This window comes from Mobula birostris, chromosome 10 (assembly GCF_030028105.1).
Source record: "Mobula birostris isolate sMobBir1 chromosome 10, sMobBir1.hap1, whole genome shotgun sequence".
Classification (NCBI taxonomy): Eukaryota; Metazoa; Chordata; class Chondrichthyes; order Myliobatiformes; family Myliobatidae; genus Mobula; species Mobula birostris.
This window is the reverse complement of record NC_092379.1, coordinates 75,932,169-75,957,119: the sequence shown is the minus strand read 5'-3', so window position 1 is coordinate 75,957,119 and position 24,951 is coordinate 75,932,169. Positions and strand designations below refer to the sequence as shown.

At 41.3% G+C, this 24,951-nt stretch overlaps 1 protein-coding gene across 1 annotated transcript in view; it reads left to right on the top strand.

Moving 5' to 3' along the window:
• Positions 1-24,951, top strand: part of LOC140204122 (fatty-acid amide hydrolase 2-like) — a 38,213-nt gene that overhangs the window by 8,485 nt on the left and 4,777 nt on the right. The window contains exons 2-5 of the mRNA XM_072270493.1: positions 5,161-5,243; positions 7,300-7,358; positions 15,524-15,660; positions 19,925-19,989. Of these exons, the coding sequence (XP_072126594.1) occupies positions 7,354-7,358; positions 15,524-15,660; positions 19,925-19,989 (207 nt within the window). The 5' untranslated portion in view covers positions 5,161-5,243; positions 7,300-7,353. The remainder of the gene's footprint in view (positions 1-5,160; positions 5,244-7,299; positions 7,359-15,523; positions 15,661-19,924; positions 19,990-24,951) is intronic.

Below are 24,951 nucleotides of genomic sequence, written 5' to 3'. Positions count from 1 at the left end.
TTTGAGTGTACTCTATATTACATTGACTGTTTTATTTATTACAAATTATTATAAATTACTATGATTGCACATTTAGACAGACACATAACGTGAAGATTTTTACTCCTCATGTATGTGAAGGATGTAAGAAATAAAATCAATTCAATTCAACACTTTTATATATACCGGTTTAGCTCTCTGCGTTTGGGATACCTCATGTTCCCACGTAGCACTGACCCAAACAGAGCCAAGAGTGATTGCTAATTTTTAAAAATACTCATCTCCTTAGACAGCTAAGATCTCCGGCCACATGATGGGTCATGAAGGTACCCACTTCTGACGCCAAATGTTGTTGTGTGAATGAAGTCACTGGAGAAAAGTACTGACAGATAAAAAACGGCTTTGTTATTCAACAAAACAAGATACAACAGGCATCATATGGAGATGCTTTCTGTCAAAAGGTCTGGATGGCCCAGTGTGGGGCTGGAGATTTTCTGTGCTCGGCATCAAGGGACAATTCTATATTTACAATGTATCAACAACACAAACTTCACACTTCCCAATTTGCACCCACACCACTGACATCCAAATGAATTTTAATCAGAATTGTTTGGTCGGGATTCACGGCAACAATTGCATCCTCAGAAATATTATTTAGAATCTTCCCTGACCAGAAGCTCTGGATAAATCAAGAAATCCACAATATGCTGAGGGCTAGATTGGTGGCATTCAGGTCTGGCGACCAAGGAAAGTACAAGAGCTCCAGGTATGACATCTTGAAAGCTATCTCACGTGCAAGGTGGCAATTTTGGACCAAACTTGAATCACAAAAGGATGCTCAGCTGCTGTGACAGAGCTTGAATGCTATCACCTTCTACAGAGTAAAACCAAGTGACACGTGATGACAAAGGTTTAGTCCCAGATGAGCTCCATGCCTTTTATGCTCACTTTGATCAACAGAGCATGAAGGCACCTTCGCAGCCCAAAATAACTCTGTGATTTCGGTCTCTGAGTCCGACATGAGAGCATCCTTCAGCAGGCTGAACCTATGGAAAGCACCTGGCCCAGATGGTGTACCTGGCTGAGTACTGAAAATGTGTGCTAATTAACTGTCTGGAGTGTTTGCTGATATCTTTACCCATTCACTTTGACAGTCTGAGGCACCCACCTGCTTCAAGCAGACTTCAATCATACTGACACCCAAGAAGAATGTGGTAACTTGCATTAATGACTATCGTTCAGTCGCATTTATATCCACTGATGAAGTGCTTTGAGGGGTTGGTGATGAAACATATTAACTCCTGCCTGAGGAGTGACTTGGATCTACTCCAATTTGCCTACAGTCACAAAAAGTCCACAGCAGATGCCATTTCATTGGCTCCTCATTCAACCCTAAACATCTGGACAGTGAAGATGCATACATCAAGGTACTCTTCATTGACTACAGGTCTACATTCAATGTTATCATCCCCACAGATCTAACCATAAGCTCCAAGATCTAGATCTTAGTAAGCCCTTCATCAATTAGATTCTTAATTTCCTAATTTGTAGACCCCAGTCAATTTGGATTGGCAACAGCATCTCCTCCATAATCTTCATTGGCACAGGAGCTCCAGAAGGCTATGTGCTTAGCCCCCTGCTCCACTCACCTTGTACTTGTGACTGAGAGGGTAAGTGCATCTCCAGTGCTGTTGTTGACCTAATCAAGTATGATGACAAATCAGTGATATGGAGAGATTCTGAAAATCTTGTTGAATGGTGCCACAACATCAGAAAAACCAAAGAATTATTTATTAACTGTAGGAGGACGAAACCAAAGGTCAATGAGCCAGTCCATTGAGAGAGTGAGGAGCTTTAAATTCCTCGGTGTTATCATTTCAGAGGATGCTCCTTGGTCCAGCACTTAAGTGCCATTATAAAGAAGGCACAACAGTGCCTATACTTTCTTCGAAGTTTGTGCAGATTTGGCATGTCATCTAAAAGTTTGACAAACTTCTATAGCTGCACTGTCTATAGTATATTGATTGGCGCATCTCGGCCTGGTATGGAAATACCAACGCCCATGAACAGAAGTTGGTTAATTCTTCTTCAATTTGTGCTAGCCATTCATTGATTCAATTTAAAATTGTACATCGTTATCATGTGACAAAGGAGAGACTTTCTAAAATCTTTCCTAATGTTGATAGTCATTGTGATAGATGTAAAACTGAGATAGCTACACTGACACATATGTTTTGGTCTTGTTCTATACTGGAACAGTTCTGGAAGTTGGTTTTCTCAACAATTTCTAAAGCACTTAAAATTAATTTACAACTTAATAAATTAACTGTGCTTTTTGGAATAATTCCTCAAAATATTCATGGTATTTCTGTGTCTGACCAACATGTTATTGCATTTGTTACATTGATAGCTAGGAGGGCCACTTTGTTGAAGTGGAAGGATACTTCAGCTCCCACTTTGTCACAATGGTTCTCTCAAGTGATGCTATGTCTTAGTTTGGAGAAAATTAGAAGTCGAACCTTTGAACCTTTATTTGATTTTGAGAAAAGATGGGGCTCATTTGCTCGTTATTATCATTTGAATTAATTGATATAATTTTTCCATGATCTAATTGTAAATTCTTCTAGTATATTTTATTTTCTTACTGGCGATTTGATGTTTATTTTTAGAAGCTTTTTGTATGACGCATGACTCCGGGGTTGTATACTTAATGGGTTCTCTTTTTTTTCTCACTTTTCTGCTCAGTATGTGTTTTTTGTTATCACAAAATTTTGTTTTCAATCTTTAAGATGATGTGTTTTTTTTTGAGGCATTGTAAGTGTTGTTACTTCGATGTACTCATGTTATTTTTCCTATATATACAATAAAAAGATTTGAAAAGAAAAGAAAGAAAAGCCTCCAAAAGTAGTGGATACACCACAATCCATCACATAATCAGAATCAGAACCAGGTTTAATATCTCTGGCATATATCGTGAGATTTGTTGTTACGCAGCAGCAGTATATTGCAATCCCTAATATTAAAAACTGTAAATTACAGTAAGTGCATTTTAAAAGGTTAAATTAAATAATTAGTCTGAAAGGAGAAAAAACGTAGTGAGGTGGTGTTCACGAGTTCAATGTCCATTCAGATTTCTGATGGCAGCGGGTAAGAAACTGTAATTGAATTGTTGAGTGTGGACCTTCAGGCTCCTGAACCTCCTCCCTAATGGTAGCAATGAGAAGAGGGTATGACTGGGTGATGGGATCTTTAATGATGACTGCTGTTTGAGGCTTTGCTCCTTGGAGATGTCCTGGACCCTGAGGAGGCTAGTGTCCATGATGGAGCTGACTGAATCTACAACTTTCTGCAGTTTATCTTGATCCTGTGCAGTGCCCCCTGTCTCCCATACCAGATGGTGAGGCAGCCAGTTTGAATGCTCACCACGGTACATCTGTAGAAATTTGTGAGTGCCTTTGGTGCCACCACTCCAACAATAGTTGTGTCATCAGCAGATTTTTAGATGGCATTTGAGTTCTGCCTAGCCACACAGTGATCAGTGTGGAGAGAGTAGCATGGTGGGCTCAGCACACATTCTTCAGGTGCACCAGTGTTGATTATCAGTGAAGTGGAGATCTTATTTCTGATCCTCACAGCCTGTGGTCTTCCGGTAAGGAAGTTGAGGATCCAGATGCAGAGGGAAGTACAGATGCTCAGGTTTTGGAGCTGTGTTTTTTTTCTATGTGAATGGTTGTGTTAAACATTGAGCAGTAGCCAATAAGCAGCATCCTGATGGAAGTATCAGGTAAAGGCCTCCCCACCATTGAGCACATCTACAAGGAGTGCTATTGCAGGAAAGCAGCGTCCATTATCCAGCACCCTTACCAGCCAGACCATGCTCTCTTTTTGCTGCTACCCAATGAAAAGAGGTGCAGAAGCCTTAGGTCCCACACAACCAGGTTCAGAAACAGTTATTATCCTTCTGTCATGAGGGTCCTGAACCAGAGTGGACAACTTCACTGAATTGATTCCACATCCTAAGGATTCAGTTTCAATGACTCTACATCTCATGTTCTCAATATTTGTTATAAGCAGTTTAATTTTTCTTTTTTGTATTTGCAATTTGATGTCTCTTGCACATTGCTTGTTTGCTTTTCTTTGTGTGTAGCTTTTCATTGATTCCATCTTGTTTCTTTGTACTTACTAAGTATGCCTGCAAGAAAAGAATCTCAGGGTAGTATATATGTACTTTGATAATAAATTTACTTTGACTGTTTCCAAAATTTAAAAATGAACAAATCATATAAACAATATATTCAGATATTTTGATGCTGTCAAATAACTAAAGCTTGAAACCACGCTTCATGAATTTATGAAAAATCACATTATTCTATTCTTACCCTTGCTTCTTTCAGTCATTAGTGTTCCTTTAAAAGAATACGTTTGCTGTTCTTACAAAGCCTATATGCAGAAGAAAATTCAGTTTTCTAGCATAATTGTTGAGTAATTTGTCAAACTAATTCAATGCTGCTGAATTTCAATAGTCCAATGCCATCGCAGATCCAGGGAGCGCTACAAACAACTTCAGGATCTTTGCATTGCACAGGAGTTCAAGACTTCATGATGGAGACACATAAACATTAGCATTTTGTCAGTATGTTTCAGACCACATCTGTAATTTTGCCTAAATTAAAAGGATGACTGTCTTCATAAACTACTTATTTTTATCTATGATACCATTATAATTCTTCTCCAAAATTTTCATTAAGATGAAGTTTTATTCTGTTTACACATACAATATTTTAAGACATTTGGCCCAGTTCATATTTGTATTACACTTTATATGGTTGTAAACATCTTGTGAACCTGTCAAATATAGAGAAATCGGAAATCATATGGTTACATAAAAAAATTATTTGCTGTCTAATTAATGAAGCAGAACCCACACTGTAAATGCTTTTTAAATAGAAATAGTTGTTAAAAAGGGGAATGGTAGTGTAAACAATGTGTATTAGAACTCATGTTTGGTAAGAAAAGAAAGCATTGATTTAATGGCTGAATAGGCAGATTTTTGCTGTAATATTGTTTGGCTCTTGATCATGAACAAAAAAAGCAACCAGTCATGATATTTTTCTGTGTGACCATGTGAGTAAATCTCAATAACCTGAATTTTGATGGAAAATAATCTTCTATTTATTTTAGATAAAATGTGTCAATTTAATAAAAGCATATATCAACAGGATTAAAGATGTCAATCCTATAGTCAATGCTCTTGTCACAGACAGGTAAGGAGTTTATTCTTGTAACTTTTTAAGATGATGATATTATTATACTTGATTGACAATGGTAGCTCAGTAATTATTTAAAAGTTATATGCTGCACATTCCTGTTGGTTTATTACATTCCTACTTAGATCTGCGACATTTCACATACTTTTGATCGATCAATTTAGTTACTGGAAATTCCCTGGCCCTGATCTCCACATTTTCACTATGAGTGTCCAGTCCTTATACAGTTCTATCCCCCATCGGGAAGGCTTTAACACCTTCTTCTTCTTTTGAGATAACAGATCTAACTAGTTCCGCTCATCATCTTCCTCTGTTTGGCAGAACCAGTTCTCATATTCTCAACAATTTCTCTTTCTGCTCTTCTCACTTTCTCCAAACCAAGGTGTAGCCATGTGTACAACCATGGGCTCAGCTATGCTTGCCTTTTTTGCCGGCTATGTGGAAGAGTCTGTTTCAAGCCTACACTTGTAACGTTTTCCAATTATTTCAGTGCTACATTGATTAATGCATTGGTGCAGTTGCTGGCACCCATGCTGAACTTTTCAATTTCATCAACTTTGGCTCCAAATTTACCCTGCCTTAAGTTTATCTGGTCCATCTCTGACATCTCTCTCCCCTTGCTTGATCTCCTTGTCTCCATCTCTGGAGACAGTCTGACCACTGAAACCAACTGACACTCACAACTATCTTGACCATAGCTCATCCCATCCCATCACTTGTAAAAATGCTATTAACTTTTCTGAGTTCTTCTAAATTCACTGCATCTGTTCTCAGGATGATGATTTCCATTCCAGAACATCTGAGATGGTCTCCTTGTTCGAAGAATGGGGCTTCACTTCCACATTATTGATGTTGCTCTCAACTGCATCTCCAATTTCCACACATCTTCCCTCACTCCATCCTCCCACTGCCATGACGGGGATAGGGTTCCTCTTGTTCTTACCTACCACCTGTCGGATGCTGATGTTTTAATCCAAAATGCTTTCAGAAGTCAGGAAAGGGGGACAAAACTTGTTGCATCTCTCGAATATCTTGTATGTTCATCTATGGTACAGAGTTCAACTTTGTTTCCATAATTACAGTTGTCGGCTTTACTCTATACGTTCTCAGTCCTTCTTATATATTTTTACTTCATTTATTCCTTCCTGTGCTGCTTTATTTGCAATTACATCCATGAATACATTTCCATGGCTTTCCATTATAATCATTTTGGAATAGATTTTACGCTTTATTACAGCAGCTTCTGACAGCAGTTGGCTATTCTTGATTGGGGTTCCTACTATCTTAAGAAATCCTCTTTGTCTTCATAAGTTTCCAAAGTCATGAACAATTCCCAAACCATATTGAGAACTGGTGTAGCTATTAGCTGATCTTCCTTCAGCCAACTTACAGGGTTCAATGAAAGCTTTTAGAGTCATGCTTCCTGATGCCAACACCTCAGTTCCAGAAACGATCGTCAATCCAGCCATTTGACTTCCTCTCCTGATCGCTGAGGAGCCATCGGTGCATAGAATCAGGTCTTTGGCAGAATAATAGCCAACAGAACGCTGTCAGTCTCCAGGTTCTTCAGATAATACTACTGTCACGTATTTTTCATTGATATTCAGGTTAATTGGCTTACCTGTATTAGGGATCCCTAATGCAGGCGCAGTACACAATGGCACCTTTAAAGTTTGAAACTCTTTCAGTTATTCTTCATTAAGTGTTACAGGATAGTCAGAGCTCCTAGTGCCTTTCAGCAGATTGTGGTGTGATTCTGCAATAGTTTATAAATTTGCCACTAGCTTGTTCATACATTAGTTAGCAAAGGGTTCACCTTCGGTCCTGCATGCTTTCAGTTCCTTTATCTCTTTTGGAACAAGCTACAACGTAGCTGTAAATCTTTTTGCTTCATAACTCTTTTCCTCACTTGGCTCACTAGGGGCAACTGTCACATCCGTCCTCTAATTCTTCGGAATTCAGATGGTGTTGCTATCTCTAGGAACTGTTCAACATAGAGGGTGTTTCCCAGGATGGAGTTTCAGATGTTTACCAGTTTGCATATTTAATCCAGCAGCATTGCTAGCAGGAACAACACCTCCTATTCCATCTGGTGTCCTCCAACCTCATGGGGTGAGTATCCATTTCTTTAACTATCACTAATTTCTCCCCCTCCACCTTCTCTCTCTCTCTTCATTCCCATTCTGGTTCCCCTCCTATCCCTTCTCCAGTTGCCCACCTATCAACCCCCTTCTTGCACCCCTCCTTCTTCCCTTTCTTCCTTGGTCCACTGTCATCTCCTATCAGATTCCTTCTTCTTCAGCCCTTTCCCTTTTCTGCCTATCCCCTCCCAGCTTCTTACTTCATCATCCCTACCCCCCCTTACTTCATCATCCCTACCCCCCCCCCCCAACCTAGCTTCTCCGTTATTTGGTTTCACCTATCACCTATCACTTTGTACTCTCCGTCTTCTTATTCTGGTATCTGCCCCTTTCCTTTCAAGACTCAGCCCAAAATATTGTCCATTTATTCCCATCCATAGATGTCGTCTGAGCTGTTGAGCTCCTCCAGCATCTTGTGTGTGCTGTGTTGTATACCATTCAGCTAGATCTTCTAATATACAGTAACAAACTAGATCAAATTATATGCGTGATTATTACTTGCAAGGCAAGGTCTACCTCCAGACATTAAGTTGATAGGTAGCTTCAGTCTTAAAGCTCATAACAAATCATTTTCATACTGTAATAGAAACCAGTAATTCATCAATTTCATGCCTTTGAAGTTGTTCCATTCCATAATAGCATTTCTTCCTTACCTACATCCATGACACTGTTCTTTATTCAATTCATTTATCTTTTGAGGATTCTTCCTCTCATGGCAATTGTGTTCTGTTTTTCTCTGTTGTCAAAACACTACCTGGCATAAGCATGTCCTCTGCTATAAAACACACACGGACTTCTTGTAAGCTTCCCATCCAAAGAAACCAATGAGCCAGCAAAGCAGTCTGGATCCACAGGTTTCATTTTGTTGCATTACATTTTACAAAAGTTATAAATCATAAAGACTTCAGAGTTACAGATATATTTCCGTTTCCACATTCACTCCTTTTTGTCATTTCATGACAACACCGTGAAGCACAATCGTTAAGGTGTGAGTACAATAATCGAAGTGATTTCAGATATTCATATTTGACACAGTCTCAAAACTTTTGTTAAATAAAATCTCCTTTTCCTAGTCCACATGAGCAGGTGCTCATTTTCAATATCCTCTCCTTCTTAGTCCTACTATACTACTCAAAATTTGCAAACGATTAACAGCTATTATTATGATTCCAATGATTATACCATAATATAAGACTGCCACCCACCATCCACACCTCCCTCTTCCCCCCAACATCCCAAACAGACATCATCCCCTTCCTGGAGTGCTGTAATTGTGAAACTGATCTCCAACTTCTTAATCTTTTCGGTGGTCTTCTGGATATCATCCGCCAAGTGAGTTCTGTCTTCTGATTCATCTGGTATGTAAATACAATATTTTTGTCTAATCAAGGCACACATACCTCCTTTCTCAGCTTGGGTAAAACAAAGACTAAAGCTATATGGTTTTGCAATACTACTGTACTGACCACCACCAATTCTGCTGACGATTTAGATATTACTTATTGGGTTTAATGGAGACCATATGCCATTTCAGTTGCTAACTTTTCCAATGCTGTGTCATGGTCCGATCCATGAAGTCCGCATTCCGGCTCACGGTCCGGTCCGTGGACTCAGGACTCTGGGTCTTCCAGCTGTCCCTCGTTTGGTTAAGTTAATCATAGGCACCTGATTCCCATCTTTGGGCTTGGAATATAAGTAGCCTTGGGGTTGAGTGTGGACTGCTGGTTTGTTTTGTCAAGATCCCCTGGGAGCAACCTGCTGGTGGAAGGCTAGAACAGCCAATTGCCATCTTTAGGCTGTGTTGGGGAACCATCCCCTCATGGAGCCTTGCTGTCAGTAGTTGGAGCTGTCTTTGTGGTATGGATTTGGCTGTTTCCCAGGCCAGCTGAGTGACTGCCAGCTACTCTGAGCTTGGTAGGGATCTGGCTGTTTCTGTAGCCAGCTGAGGTTGCTGGCTGAACTGAGACTTGGAGCTACCCTGGAGCAGAGATGGAATGGTCTGCCATTCTTTGGTGTTGTCTCTTCTTGTCCTCACCTCTGTGGGGTAAGCTAGGCTGTTTTGCTGTTGCCCTGTGGGGGGATCTATTTTGTCTTGTACTTGCCTAGGTGGGGTAAGTCAGGCTGTTCTGCCATTGCCCTGTGGGGGGATCTGTCTTGTCTTTGCCTTTGTTGGGTAAGTCTGGCCGTTTGGCCATTACCTGATGGATGGTCCTGTCCCATCTTGGTGTGGAAAAATTGAGTCCTGGCTTGTCTAAGTATTAATCCCAGCTCTATGTCTATGTACTGTCCTGTCTCATGTTGGTGTCATGTTAACAATGAGTCCCGGCTTTTTGAAGGACAAGTACCGGCTCTATGTTGATGTTCAGTTCCCAGTCGGTCTCTTAGCTCCAGCCTCCAAGTTATTAGCCTCTGCATTTCAAGCCGAAGATCTCGCAGCTAAGCTCCAAGGACCCAGGCCTCGAGTATCCCGCAGCCAAGCTCCAAGGACCCAGGCCTCGAGGATCCCGCAGCCAAGCTCCAAGGACCCAGGCCTCGAGGATCCCGCAGCCAAGCTCCAAGGACCCAGGCCTCGAGGATCCCGCAGCCAAGCTCCAAGGACCCAGGCCTCGAGGATCCCGCAGCCAAGCTCCAAGGACACTAGCCGGATGTCCCCAGCCTCCAAGCTCAAGACTCAAGCCCCCAAGCCTCAAACCTCAAGAGCAAAGACTCCAGCCAGTCTCCAAACTCAGGTCGCTAGACCCCAGCCATATCCTGTCCTGAAGCCATATCATGTCCTTGCCTGATTCTGGGGTCCGAGCCCGAGGCAAGACCCAGGTTCTGGGTCCTTGTCCAGTCTCGGGCTCAGAGTTGAAGCCATGTCTCCTAGTCCATGGTTTCTACTCCTGGTCCCGCTTTCCCTAGCCCAAGTCTGCGTTCTTGTCCCTGCTCCCAGTCTGAATCCTGTCACGCCCCTACTCTAGTCAAGTCCTGTTCCTTGTACTTCAGTGCCTGTGTCTTGCATTTGGGTCTGTTCCCAGCACCCCCATTGTGACATGCTGATGGCATATTAATCAGTTGCTGTGCTGCTTTATCGGTTCCACAAGTAAATGTTACTTTCTCCAGGAACAACACTTAAGTACCTTTACACTGGGGTTAGCCTTATCATATGGGGGTATACCATCCTCTCATTGTTTCCAAATTGATATCTTGTTCTTCCCCCAGTGACATTCTGGCTATACCGATAAGGGGAAGAAGTGGGTCTATGTTTCTGAGTCTCATCATTGTACCAGAAACCAAACATATGCAGGGCAGAGGGCTTGGACCAATTAAATTAACTGTTCATTTCTGTTTCATTGAAGAGTGCAGGTAAAAGGGGTGTATCCATTTCTACATCTGCCAGGACAGCCATACAAATCCAGCAGCTTGCTTGAGATTTTAGTCCTGTTTGTACATTCATACTGTAAGTTATTTGTAAGGAAGTGTTTGTGGCCGTTATATCTGTCAGAGAAAGAAGGAGGAATAATCCAAACGTTGTCATTGGAACACTCAGTAGTTATATTTTTTTTTGTATGTCTTTAGGCACCTTCGTACAATGAAAGACATGAAACCACAATGGCTTTTCTTTTATCTGGATGGCTATATTGGTGACCAGCAATACCTGAAATGGTCTTTCAAGTCAAGGTTCCAAACAGTTCTTTCTTTTAAACGTCCACACCACCACAATGTCTCCGAGTTCGATGTCGTGGCACTTAGTGTTTGCTGCTCGTTGCCGGGCTTCCTTTTCCTGTTAATGATATTTGGAAATGCTTTTTTTGGGGCAATACAATAGCTCAGAATACTCTCATCCAGATTATGAACAGCCATTTGCTTAACTCCCAATGGTGCATGTGATGACATGCGCAAAGACCGTCCCATTATGATTTCACGTAGGGACAAGCCAATGGTTCTATGAGCGATGGATCAAATTGTCATCAGAACCGAAGGTACCACCTGTTTCTAGTTTAGTCCAGTTTCCTCACACATATAGCTAAATTTATTCTTAATTTTTCCATTCATGCTTTCCACTAGGCTTGCTGACTGAGGACGATAGTGACAACAGAAATCTTGATCCACCTGTAGGGCTTTGCATACAGTACTACTTTAACTAGTTTACCATTGAAGTGGGTAGCATTGTCAGTATATTGTTTAAGGGGATGCCAAAACATGGGATTATTTCTTTTAACAAACATTTCGCTACTATAACTGCAACATTCTTTCTGCAAGGAAATGCTTCAACTCATCGTGAGAACACCTCAATAATGACTCCTCCATACTTATACCCTCCACATTGAGGCAATTCAATGAAGTCCACCTGTAAATGTACAAATGGGCCATCTGACGGCAGGGCTTCAGCCCCTGTTAGTTGTACCAATTTTCCTGGATTCTGTAAGGTGCATATCATACACTGTCTACAGATTTTTTCTGCAATTTGAGATACACCAGGGATAACCTTGGTTTATCTAATCGGTTATTCTCTACTTGCCCGCATGTGTGAACTTGGAAACACACTGGGCAGTCTATTCTACCAAATTACCTGGGGCCACAATGTGTCCATTGGGGTGAAGCCACTTAGCACTGTGCTGCTTACAACCCTGCTTCTTCCACTTTACCCTTTCACTTAATGAAGCAGTGGACTGGTGTGCTCCTGAGACCCTCAAAATGGGAGGTGTCATCAGGGCCCACAACATGGGAGCACTTGTTTCTGACACAACAAGGGAGGGCCTAATTGCTGTCCCTTTTGCAGTACAATCTGCTGCTTTATTGCCTTGGAGACCTCATCCATTTGTCTAGTATGTACAGTTCACTTAATAATCACAACCTGTTTAGGTTCCTGTAATGCTGCCAGTAAGTTGTGTATGTGCACTGAGTTTTTAATAGGGGAACCTCCCCACCCACTTCCACTGTGGTCAAAATCCCTGTCATTTCCAGATCCGTCCATAATCGTGTGCTACTCCAAATTAACGTGATTCAGTATAAATATTGGCGGACTAGCCTCTAGCAAGGATACAAGCTCTAGTGAGCACCAAGAGCACACTGGCTGTGTCGAGGCAGAGACGGGAAGTGCCGCTGCCTCCACAACATGGCTGAGGGAAACAATGGCATATCCTGTGCAAGGTTTTCCCAAATCATCATGTAAAGCCGAGCTGACAACAAAGAAAATTAAGTTGGCATTAACAATGAGATTATCAGTAAGGTCCACAAGGGGTTTTATTGCTTCTTGTAATGGTTTCACAGCAGTGTGGATTGCCACCTTATTCCATGGGGAAAAGAATGGTTGGATTCAGAGTTGTATAGGGAGTAACTCTAACATTCGTGTTTGTAAATAACTCAATTTTGTACCTAGTTTGCCTAGCTGGGGAAGGGTGTTGTGTGGCACAGTGAGTCAGGAACGTTTCCACTGAATATGGGACATAGACATGAGCAAGATGATTGAAAGTCAGAGATTGCATGTGCTGAACAGCAAGGCAAGAGGCTGCCAGTGCTGGAAGGAAAGTCAGTAGAACTCTTGCTATTGGTCTAATGGACCACTGAAATAAACAATTGGCATTTTTCTTTCCCTGTGGTCCTGAGTCAAAATGACCTGATTGCATCAAAACTACTTTCCAAGGAATCTGAAATTCAAAATCAGTATATCAAAAGTCTCAGGTAACATCTTTTGTATTCTATAAAAGGAAGCATTCTTGTTCGTGAAACAACTTATAAATTGCACCCAAAATATTCCAAACTTTCCAAGATTTTTGATTTCTAATTCACAATTTAACTGTCTACCAATGAGCAATTTCCCTAAATCCCCATTTCCCTCTAATGTGTGGGCATCTCATATCCAGAGTACAGATGCGTAGATTTCTTTCTATGTAAACTATGTTCCATGTGGCCAGTATGGAATCCAGGTTTCTCAAAATCAGTTACATGGAAAACAAAGAAACTCAACCCAGAAAATAACACAGAGAAGACAGAACAAAAATCCATGCTTGTACCTTCCTTCATTCAGAACCTTCACAAGTAACTATAACACTTAAATTCTCATTGTGAAAAGCTTTCACACATTTTCAAACAACCAAGGTGAGGAGAAAACTGCTCTGTGGAACCCTGACACGCCAACACATTTTAAAACTCAAAAGCGAATTTACACCAGAATAAAATATTTCATTGAATCACCTTTTGGTATGAAGCACAAGGTTAATTTCAACTTCAGCATTTAAATTGTGGGAGAGTTTTCAATTGAAGTAGGGTAAATTATGAGGGCATGAGGCAGGAACTGCGAAGAGTTAATTGGGAACACCTTTTTCTGACAAGTTCACATCAAACATATGGAGGGTGTTTAAAGATCAATTACACAGAGTACAGGAAAGGTATGTTCCTGTTAGAAGATAGGACAAGGATGGAAAGATTAGAGAACATTGGATGTCCAGAGAGGTGATGCATTTAGTCAAGAAGGAAAAGGAGAAGTACATAAAGCTTCAGAAGTTAGATTCAAACAGAGCACATGAGGATTATAAAGCACCCAGAAAAGACTAAAGAAGGGAAGTATGAAAGCCAGGAGGGGCCGTGGAAAGTCCTTGGCAAGGAAGTTTAAGGTGAATCCCAAGGTATTTTATACATACATCAAGAGCAAGAGAATAACTAGGGAAAGTATACGATCATGCATGGATAAAGACAGGAACATTTGCTTGTATGTAGAGAATGTGAGTGAGGTACTCAAGAAGTACTTTGCTTCAGTATTTACCAAGGAAAAGGACATGGAGGACCAGGAGATCAGTGCTGAGTGTATAAATATGTTAAGGCATTTAGAGCTCAAGGAGGAGGAAGTGTTGGACCTCTTGATGTGCATTAAGGTGGATAAGCCCTCAGGATCTGATAGGATGTAGCCCAGGTTACTGAGGGAGGCAGGAGGTGAGATTGCTGGGGTCTTGACCAGTGTCTTCATGTCCTATCTCGGTACAAGCGAGGCCCCAGAAGACTGGGAAGTGGCTAATTTTTTACCTCTATTTAAGAAAGGAATAAGGAAAAACACTGGGAACTATAGACCAATCAGTCTTACATCAGTTGTAGTAAAGTGCTGGAGAAAATTCTTAGATATAGGGTATATGAGCACTTGGGAACCCATGGCCTAAATGGGAAGTGCTGGCATGGCATGGTTTTGTGCTGGGTAGGTCATGACTTACCGACTTGATTGAGCTTTTTATGAGAGATTCATGAACGTAAGGGAGTGGATGTTGTCTACATGGATTTTCGTAAGGCCTTTGACAAAGTACCTTATGGGAGGCTAATCCAGAAGTTTAAGATGCATGGGGTCAACGGCTAATTGGTGGCTTGGATTCAGAACTGGCTTGCGCATAGAAGACAGAGGGCAGTGGTTGGAAGGAGGTCTATGATTGCTGCTGTTTCACAGGGATCTCTGCTGTTTGTGATATATCAAATAGGAAGAATGTTGAGGTTTTGAAGAGGGTATAGAGGAGGCTTACCAGGATGCTATCTGGTTTAGAGGGCATGTGTTATTATGAGAGCTGGATAAACATGGGTTGTTTGCTTTGAAGCAGTGGAGGGTGAGGGGAGATCTGACAGAGGTTTGTAAGATTACGGGAGGCATAGATAGAGTAGATGGGGGGGGGGGGTATCTAATACCAGAGGGCATGCATTGAAGGTCAGAGTGGGGTAGGTTCAAAAGGAATATGAGGGATAAGTGTTTTACTCAGGGAGTGTTAGACGCCTGAAGTATGTTGCCTGATTGGGTGGTAGAGGCTAATAGATTACAGGCTTTTATGCGACGTTTAGATAGGCATATGAATGTGAGAAAGGTGGAGGGATATGGACATTTAGTAGGGATTACTTTTTGTGGGTTTTTGATTTACTTTTTAGCTTGTTCAGTACAATATTGTGGGCTGAAGGGCTTCTCCAGTGCTGCATTCTTCTGTGTAAACTATCATACAATTTTCGTTTGGGTGTTATACAATGGATGTTATTGTATTTGCCTCAATAATGACAATATTACTTACTAACATTTATATTAAACTCACAGTTTCATAAAGCTAAGATTTTGACTTGTACATCACAGAGCTACAGCACTGAATCTTTATATCCATTGCATTTTGTTTGTCTACCATATTGCCGGTCTAGATCTTCAGCTGCCTTGAAAGAGGCCCAGCAGGTGGATGAGAGACTTGCCGAAGGAAATGAAGATGAAAAATCACCTGAAGAGAGTGTTCCTTACCTTGGTGTCCCTTTCACTGTCAAAGAAGCATTTGCCTTAGAGGGTATGTCAATGCACTTAAATTATTACCTGATTATTTAGTTTATTAGTTGGGTAATATTATCTTCCACCTTGTGTTTTGAGCCAAATAACTTAGATGCTGCCCCTTTCCAAGGATCGAACAAAGTAATGCACCAGATACAACAGTCTGGCATGAAACAGACTGTGAGTTAGGTCACCGATGAGCACAGTGTACACTTTGTTCACCATTTTATTAACAAATATAACTGCCCTGGAAAGGAATATTGCAACAGCAGGCAATTTGATACGTGAGAATATATAGCTGAGTGAGTTATCTTTGGAACAGGACAGTTGGAGGGAAGACTTAACTGAGGTTTAGTCAGAATAGAAAGGAATGACCTCTTACATTAGTAGAGGGATAAAAAAAAACAGGATCATAAATTTAATGGAATGGGGAGAAAGATTAGTAAAACAATGATGTAAAATACTTACATCTAGAGGTTAGCATGTGGTTTGGAATATAAGAATTAGAAGCAAGAGATGGCCATTCAGACCCTTGTTGCTACTCTGCCAAGAAAATCATAGGCTGGGTGAGAGTAGAACAAAATGTCATTGGTTAAGGGTGAATGGTGAAATACTTTAGGAGGAATTTCACTCAGAGTTTGGTGGGTGTGTGGAATGAACTGCCAGCAGAAGTGATTTCAACATTTAAGAGAAATTGGGGTAAGTACTTGGATGAGTCAGGTATGGAGAGCTATGCTTCACGTGTAGGTCAATGGAACTAGACGAAATAACATTTTGGCATGGACTGGAAGTGTCGAAGGAACTGTCTCTGTGCTGTGGTGCAATATGACTTTATGATTATATAGGAGATGAGGGACAATTCCAGTATCAGTGGTGACTATAGCTGCAGAAGGTATATCCAGCTGTTGTTTTGCAAATACCATGGAGCAGTTGAAGCTGTGGTTTCATTTGCTTGGTATCTGTAATGCAGAAAATATGTTTGCCAGCTTTGCATGCTGAAGCTACAAAAATGAGAAAATGGGTGACCACCAAGATGGGCAGTAATGTCAGGTAGGTTGAGTGGGTGTCCTGGGTAGGTATTCCTCTCTCACATGGCTATATTGTTTTGGGTATTTTGTGGGATGGGGTTGTGGTAAATCGGAGTAAAGAAGCAGCAGTTTCAAGTTTCATGGTTGGCGGCATGTATCAGCAGTGAGTAGGAGGACAGCTTAGAACTTAAAACAGTATGGCACAGTTCAGCCACCATATCTGCACCCATCAATTTAACTAATTCTTTATGCTTGTATGTGGTCCATATCACTCCACTCCCAACTTGTTCACTTGCCTTTCTGAAACGCCTCTTAAACATTGCTATCTTATCTCCAGTTACAGTGGGACATTAATAGGATGCAGATTTGGGCTGAGAGGTAGCAGTTGGAGTTCACCAGAAAAGTCTGAAGTGATTCATTTTGGAAGGTCCAACTTGAATGCAGAATAGAGGGTTAACAGCAGGTTTCTTAACAGTTGGAGAACAGAGCGATCTTGGAGATCACGTCTCTTGATTCCTCAAAAGAAGCAGGCATTTGGATGGAAGTATCGTGGGGATGTCAGATGTTGCTGTTTTTAAACACAGATGTACAAAAAGAATTCACTGCCAGGGTGGTGGCAGAGGCAGAGTGTTGCGTATTTAAGATAAAAGTAATATTTGAGTAATATTGGAAATATATTGTTTGGCTAAGCATTTGTTGTTTAGAGAATTCATTACAGGTTATATGCAAAAGTGCGAGAATGGTATATGTCATTATTGTTGTGTATTTAATATTTGAATAATCTTGTATATGCAGTTTATTGGTTAAGCATTCTTGTTCATTTAAATAATTAACTACCGGTTCGATGTAAAAATATGTTAATTGCATACATTGTCATGCTATCATCTGATATGTACAAGCCTCTCTAAGAATAAGCTCAACTTTAACCTTCAACTCCTGGACTGTCGTGTTTTTCTTTGAATTACTTTAATGTTTTGAAGTTACAAAACATAACATTGTAGAGACGAAATATTTTAAAACTAACTCAAGACAGCTACTGACCTGTTGAAAGCAGCAAGATATTCAGAAGAAAAGAAAGTGCAGTGGGAACATCGGTGAGTAAAAAAACACCGGGGCACATGGAGAGGTGGTCGAGTTTAAAACAAAAGCAGCCAACACACGTTCTTTGGAAGGCAAAACACAATCAATTTTTTAAGGCAGTAAATACAAGATTTCAGGGTTCATAAACTGTGAGTACCAGGTGATACCAACCATATTTTTAAAAATCACAAATGGCTGATTACATGAGAAAGATTGAGTTTGATTACACAATGAGTAATTGACTCTTCGGTCCCTGGACTCACTTTACACCGCACGCTGTCGGAGCAGAGCTGCCAGGATAATCAAGGACACGACCCACCCAGCCAACACACTTTTCATCCCTCTTCCCTCCAGGAGAAGGCTCAGGAGCTTGAAGACTCATATGGCCAGATTTCGGAACAGCTTCCTTCCAACTGTGATAAGACTGCTGAACGGATCCTGACCCGGATCTGGGCCATACCCTCCAAATATCCGGACCTGCCTCTCAGTTTTTTTTGCACTACCTTACATTCCATTTTTCTATTTTCTATTTATGATTTATAATTTAAATTTTTAATATTTACTATCGATTTGTAATCCAGGGAGCGGGAAGCGCAGAATCAAATATCGCTGCGATGATTGTACGTTCTAGTACCAATTGTTTGGCGACAATGAAGTATAAAGTATGTGTACTGAGCTACTTTAACAATATTTTGAAGCACATGAAATAACCAACAAGAAGCGAATACCAATTTTGCTCAGTGGCTTAGAGTTAAAGGCACACAAAACACACAATGCTGGAGGAACTCAGCAGGCCTGGCAGCATCTGTGGAAAAGAGTAAACAGTCAGCATTTCAGACTGAGACCCTTAATCAGGTCTGGAAAAAATATGAGAAGTTAGAGCAAGGAGGTAGGGGGAGGTGAGGATGAAGTACAACGTGGTTGGTGATAGGTGAAACTGGAGAGGAAAAAGGGTGAAGTAAAGAACTGGGAAGCTGATAGGTGAAAGAGATAAAGGGCTGGAGAAGAGTGAATCTGATAGGACAGGGCAGAAGACCATGGAAGAAAGGGAAGGGGGAGGAGCACCAGAGGAAGGTAATGGGCAGGTAAGGAGATAAGGTGAGAGGAATGGGAATGGTGAAGGAAGAAGGCCAATTACTGGAAGTTCAAAAATTCGATGTCTATGACATGAGGTTGGGGGCTACCCATATGGAATATAACACTGATCTCTCGAACATCCAGTAATTGCCTCCCACATGCCCAACCCCCTCCACCTCAGAGCCCTTAGAAAGACTTCTGCAGTCTCAGACAACTCTTACAACCACCATGTAGGATTCCCCAGAGATTATTTTCACAGCCAAATGTCTCACCGGCCAAGCAGAGTAATCCTTTGTTCGGAAAGATGTTATCCCGCAAGAGAAAGAAGTCCTCCTCAGCGATTAAATCTTTAGGCCTGAATGGGGCCATTTAAATATTTATTATGCTGTGGATGCCCATATATCATAGCTGTATTATATAATATACTGTGTGCATCATTGAAATGCATTCTATATTGAGTTGAAGTTTACAGTTAAGCAGGGAGGAGGGTTGTGTATTTAATATTTCAGTAATATTTGAGTAACCTTGTATATATATTGGTTTATTAAGCATTATTGCTTGTTTAAATAGTTAATTATGTTATGTGTAAAAGATATTAATTACATACGTCATGATGCTACCACATGATAAGTGTACGCCTCGCTAACAGTAAACTCGAAATTAAACTTCCATTCCTAAACTCCTCTGTTCTTCTTTGAATTAGTTTTATGTTTTGGAGTTAAAAATACAAGTTACAAAAAGGTAGGGACATTTCCTCGACCCTTATGCAAATTGCTGAAAGGAAAATGGAGGACTATGTGAGAGGGGAAAGGTCAGAGTGACCTTGGAGTAGGTTAAAGGGTCAGCTAACATCTTTCGTTAAAGGGCACATCCTGTGCTGTACTGTTCCATGTAATGTACATAATCTATATAATCTATGACTGTAGAATTTAGAAATTAATAGCATTTAAACGTAAGGAAGGTATCACACGACTGAGTTTGATCATTTAAGCTGTGTCTATAGACCATGTGTCATCACATGTTACTAACATTTTAAATGATTACTTACATCAGTTACAAATGTTCAGCTCTATATTTTTCATTCTTGATGGAACACAGAGTTGCATCTGAATAGCTCTCCATTGCTCAGGTGGAATGATCGCCCTACAGTTTCTACCTGTAAGGTAAGAAATCTGAATGTGAAAGTCAGATGATGAATTTGTTGAAGCCACTATAACAAATATTTATCTGTTTCAATCCTATCACTTGTGTTTTGAACTTCCTGCACTTTGAAATTGACTGAAAAGTACACAAAGAACTAAAAACCTCAAATTGAACAATCAACTCCAAAGTACTATATGCATAGTTTCCAGTACTTAGAATTGCTGTTCTATTTGAAATTGCTGTTTTTAAGCTGTTTTTGTTTTCAGCCATTGCTGTTGTGTTTGTCTGCTGTATTTATAGAATTATACAGTTCTTCTATTTGAATCTGATCTTATTTCCATCATATCTGCTTCTCTTACCACCACCCTCCCAGCAGCTTATTCTGGATGTCTTCCACACTGGTGGGGGCAGGGGAAGAACCTTGCCTTGCATCTCTCTTTTAAATGCCCCCCCCCCCTTACCTAAAACCAATGCTCTCTAATAGTTGAGACTTTTCATCCTAGGAAAAGACTCTGCCTGTCTACACTCTCTCCTCTGCCTTTCATAATCATATACTATCAGCCTGGTGAACCTCTTCTGCACCCACTCAAGAGCTCCCACATCAATCTTATAGTGTAGAAATATGAAATACCCACAATACTCCAAACGTGGTCTAACCAAAGTCCAATACAGTCGCAACATGATTTTCTGACATTTTTATTCAATGTTCCAACTGACGGAGGCAAGCATACCATATCCCTCAAAACAGCTAAGCTAAGGGTTGAGACTTTTACCACGTAATTTCCTCTTACATTCCCCACGCACCCCCCCCCCCCAAGGATGCAATACCTCACATGTGGATTAAACTCTATTTGCCATTTGTCTGACCAAATTTTCAGTTAATATTTATTCTGCTATATTTATAATAATAATAACAACCCATGAAGGGTTTTCTGTCCCCTATCAGGCACATCCCCAGGTGGTGGATTGGGGAAAATTCTGCAGATTTGCAGGGCAGGTGAGAAATAAAATGCCACCCGTGAACCAAAAACAAATCCAGGCATGTCTGTACCCAGATTAGGCAGTGCTCTAGTCAGTGTTTCTTCACCATGTTAGGGGCTGCTGAAACAAACACCCTGGCTGTAGGTATAAAAAGCACTTTCTTAAAAACCCTTGCACTTTAGAAGTGGAGAGATGTCTACGGAGTAGGGTGATATGGCCACTGAGCATGACAATAAGCGAACCACTAGAGATGCACTGTTGAGTAGGCGGGCAGGCACCAGGGAATCTGAGAACGGTACAGCCAGCTTTCAATGTAGCCTTCCGGTATCATAGGGTGCGACTGTTGCAGGTGATTCTCAGATGAGCAGGCCACTTACAACTGAGTCCATGCAAGCAGTTAAAAGAAGAAAGACACACACAAAATCATCATTAGAAGAAAAACACCTTCATAATGTATCTATATTATCAAGTAATGGAACTTGATACTGACATGGCAGCCTACAGGGACAAACTTCATCAACAGTCTATAGGACAATAACCCTTCATGCAAGTAAATCGCCTACGAATATCAGATCAATGTCGAGTGATAGAATTACATCAACAACTGCTCAACAAGCTGATGATAATAGCAACAACACAGATGTGGAGCCTCCACAGAATGCTGATGACAGAGCTGAGCTTACAGACAAAATTATCCTAACATTCAACACCAGGCTAACATAATACATGGGGACTGACCCAACAAAAAGGTAATGCATACCAAAACAAAGCGCATCATCAAAAATTACAAAAATTGTTACTACTCTCAATGATATTATATTACCATATTTAGGAAAACTTGAAACATTTGAAGAACTACACACAGTTACATACTGCACAGCATTAAAAGCAGTGCAGTGCAATGGCTCCAGAATAGAGGCACACAGTAATAGAAACCGCAAACTGAGTAATGAAATGAAAATACCAAAATGGCAGAAGAGATTAAGAAAAAACACTGAAATCTTAAGAGCAGAAACAGCCTAGCTAATGGAGTATAAAATGGATAACCAAGCAAGAAAATTAAGAGAAAGGCTAAGGAACTACTAAAGAAATACAATGTCCCTACAAGATATGATCAAGCTAACAAAAATGTCACCAACGCTAGCACAAAATTACCAGCAAAAACAGATAATGAACTTTTGGTGTAATATCTGGTCAAAAGCAAACTGGATTAGGAAGGAAAATGACTGCACTCACACTATTGAAGATGTGGAAACCCCTGAAGTTACAATAGATATGATAAAAGCAATTACAAAAATAGCCACAACTGGAAATTATTAATATTCATAATTATTGGTACAAAAGTGTACTTGTCTTTATCCATACCTATTAATACATATCAAAAACGTTCTCGAAATCCTGAAAAGGAGCCTGAATTTTTGATAGAAGGTAAAACATATCTCTTACATTGTCCCAATAGTAACATCTACCACTGGTATCATACCAAAGTTGCTACACAATAACATTAAACAATTAGGCCTACACAGTAATATTTATAGTACTTAAGTCTTCAGAAAGCCACAATACTAAACACCAGTAGAATAGTCTGAAAGTTCCTAGCCATTGAGAAATTAATATGTTTGGCTATGCCTGTAGCTCAGCTTTTAACAGTTTGTGGTGAGAAAAATTAAAAGTACAATAATAATAATGATAATAACCAAGGTTGGTGTGGTAGAGATATCGTACATCTCTACCAAAGGAGGTGTAAAGCATTATTTCTCTCCGCTAGCCTGCAAGTCACCTTGGGCAAGGTGTAGCATCTGCATAAACCCCCCACTCCCCAATCAGGGTCAGATGAAGCTAAGGGAGTGGGTGATGGATGGTAGTATGAGCAGCTGGTGTACATTACAAGGTGACTACTCAATCCAGGCAGACAATCTCTGCAGAGTTTTCATAATGGCTGGGGTCACCCATCTTGAAAACGCTCTGCAGAAGAAACTAGTGGCAAACCACCTCGGCGAAAAAATTGCCAAGAAAAATCATCGTCATGGAAACATGATTGCCTGTGTCATACGACACAGCACATAATGATGATATATTATTTGACAAACTTTCTCACTATCAACAATTCCACCAATTTTCATGTCACCTGCAAACTTACAAATCAGATTTCCTGTATTTGCATCCAGATCACTTAACTATACACTCAGTGGCTACTTTATTAGGTACGCCAATGTACTTGCTTGTAAATGAAAATAGCTGAGCAGCCAATCATATGGCAGCAACTCAATGCATAAAAGTATGCAGACATGGTCAGAAGGATTTGTTGTTGTTCAGACCAAACATCACTGGGGGCTGTGGGAGCCTGTGATTGCTCCTCCATGTTTCAATAGTCAAAGCAAGCATAGAAGGCATTCAACAGGAATTCTGCAGATGCTGGAAATTCAAGCAACACACATCAAAGTTGCTGGTGAACGCAGCAGGCCAGGCAGCATCTGTAGGAAGAGGTGCAGTCGACGTTTCAGGCCGAGACCCTTCGTCAGGACTAACTGAAGGAAGAGTGAGTAAGGGATTTGAAAGTTGGACGGGGAGGGGGGGATCCAAAATGATAGGAGAAGACAGGAGGGGGAGGGATGGAGCCAAGAGCTGGAGAGGTGATTGGCAAAAGGGGATACGAGAGGATCATGGGACAGGAGGTCCGGGAAGAAAGACAAGGAGGGGGGGGACCCAGAGCATGAGCAAGAGGTATATTCAGAGGGACAGAGGGAGAAAAAGGAGAGTGAGAGAAAGAATGTGTGCATAAAAATAAGTAACAGACGGGGTACGAGGGGGAGGTGGGGACTAGCGGAAGTTAGAGAAGTCGATGTTCATGCCATCAGGTTGGAGGCTACCCAGACGGAATATAAGGTGTTGTTCCTCCAACCTGAGTGTGGCTTCATCTTTACAGTAGAGGAAGCCGTGGATAGACATGTCAGAATGGGAATGGGATGTGGAATTAAAATGTGTGGCCACTGGGAGATCCTGCTTTCTCTGGCGGACAGAGCGTAGATGTTCAGCAAAGCAGTCTCCCAGTCTGCGTCGGGTCTCGCCAATATATAAAAGGCCACATTGGGAGCACCGGATGCAGTATATCACCCTAGTCGACTCACAGGTGAAGTGTTGCCTCACCTGGAAGGACTGTTTGGGGCCCTGAATGGTGGTAAGGGAGGAAGTGTAAGGGCATGTGTAGCACTTGTTCCGCTTACACGGATAAGTGCCAGGAGGGAGATCAGTGGGGAGGGATGGGGGGGACGAATGGACAAGGGAGTTGTGTAGGGAGCGATCCCTGTGGAATGCAGAGAGAGGGGGGGAGGGAAAAATGTGCTTAGTGGTGGGATCCCGTTGGAGGTGGCGGAAGTTACAGAGAATAATATGTTGGACCCGGAGGCTGGTGAGGTGGTAGGTGAGGGCCAGGGGAGCCCTATTCCTAGTGGGGTGGCGGGAGGATGGAGTGAGAGCAGATGTACATGAAATGGGGGAGATGCGTTTAAGAGCAGAGCTGATAGTGGAGGAAGGGAAGCCCCTTTCTTTAAAAAATGAAGACATCTCCCTCGTCCTAGAATGAAAAGCCTCATCCTGAGAGCAGATGCGGCGGAGATGGAGGAATTGCGAGAAGGGGATGGCGTTTTTGCAAGAGACAGGGTGAGAAGAGGAATAGTCCAGATAGCTGTGAGTGCAAGAGACAGGGTGAGAAGAGCATAGAAGGCATTCAGCTCATTTGGAAGTGAAGCCCTGTTGTCACCTATGTCACTTGATTTAACTTTGTAAGATATGATAGTATTCAAGTCCTGCCACAGCTGTTGAGCATCCTTCATTGATTCAAGTTTATTCCAGCATTGACACTGTCCTTGTGGTGGCTTTCTGGAGAACCTACCTGAATCTCTTGTAACTTTCTTGGTCACCAGACTTGAATGCCTCTGATCTGGCCCTCTGCAGATTGCAGATCTCATGGTTCATCCAGGGATTCTGGTTGGGGAGGACTC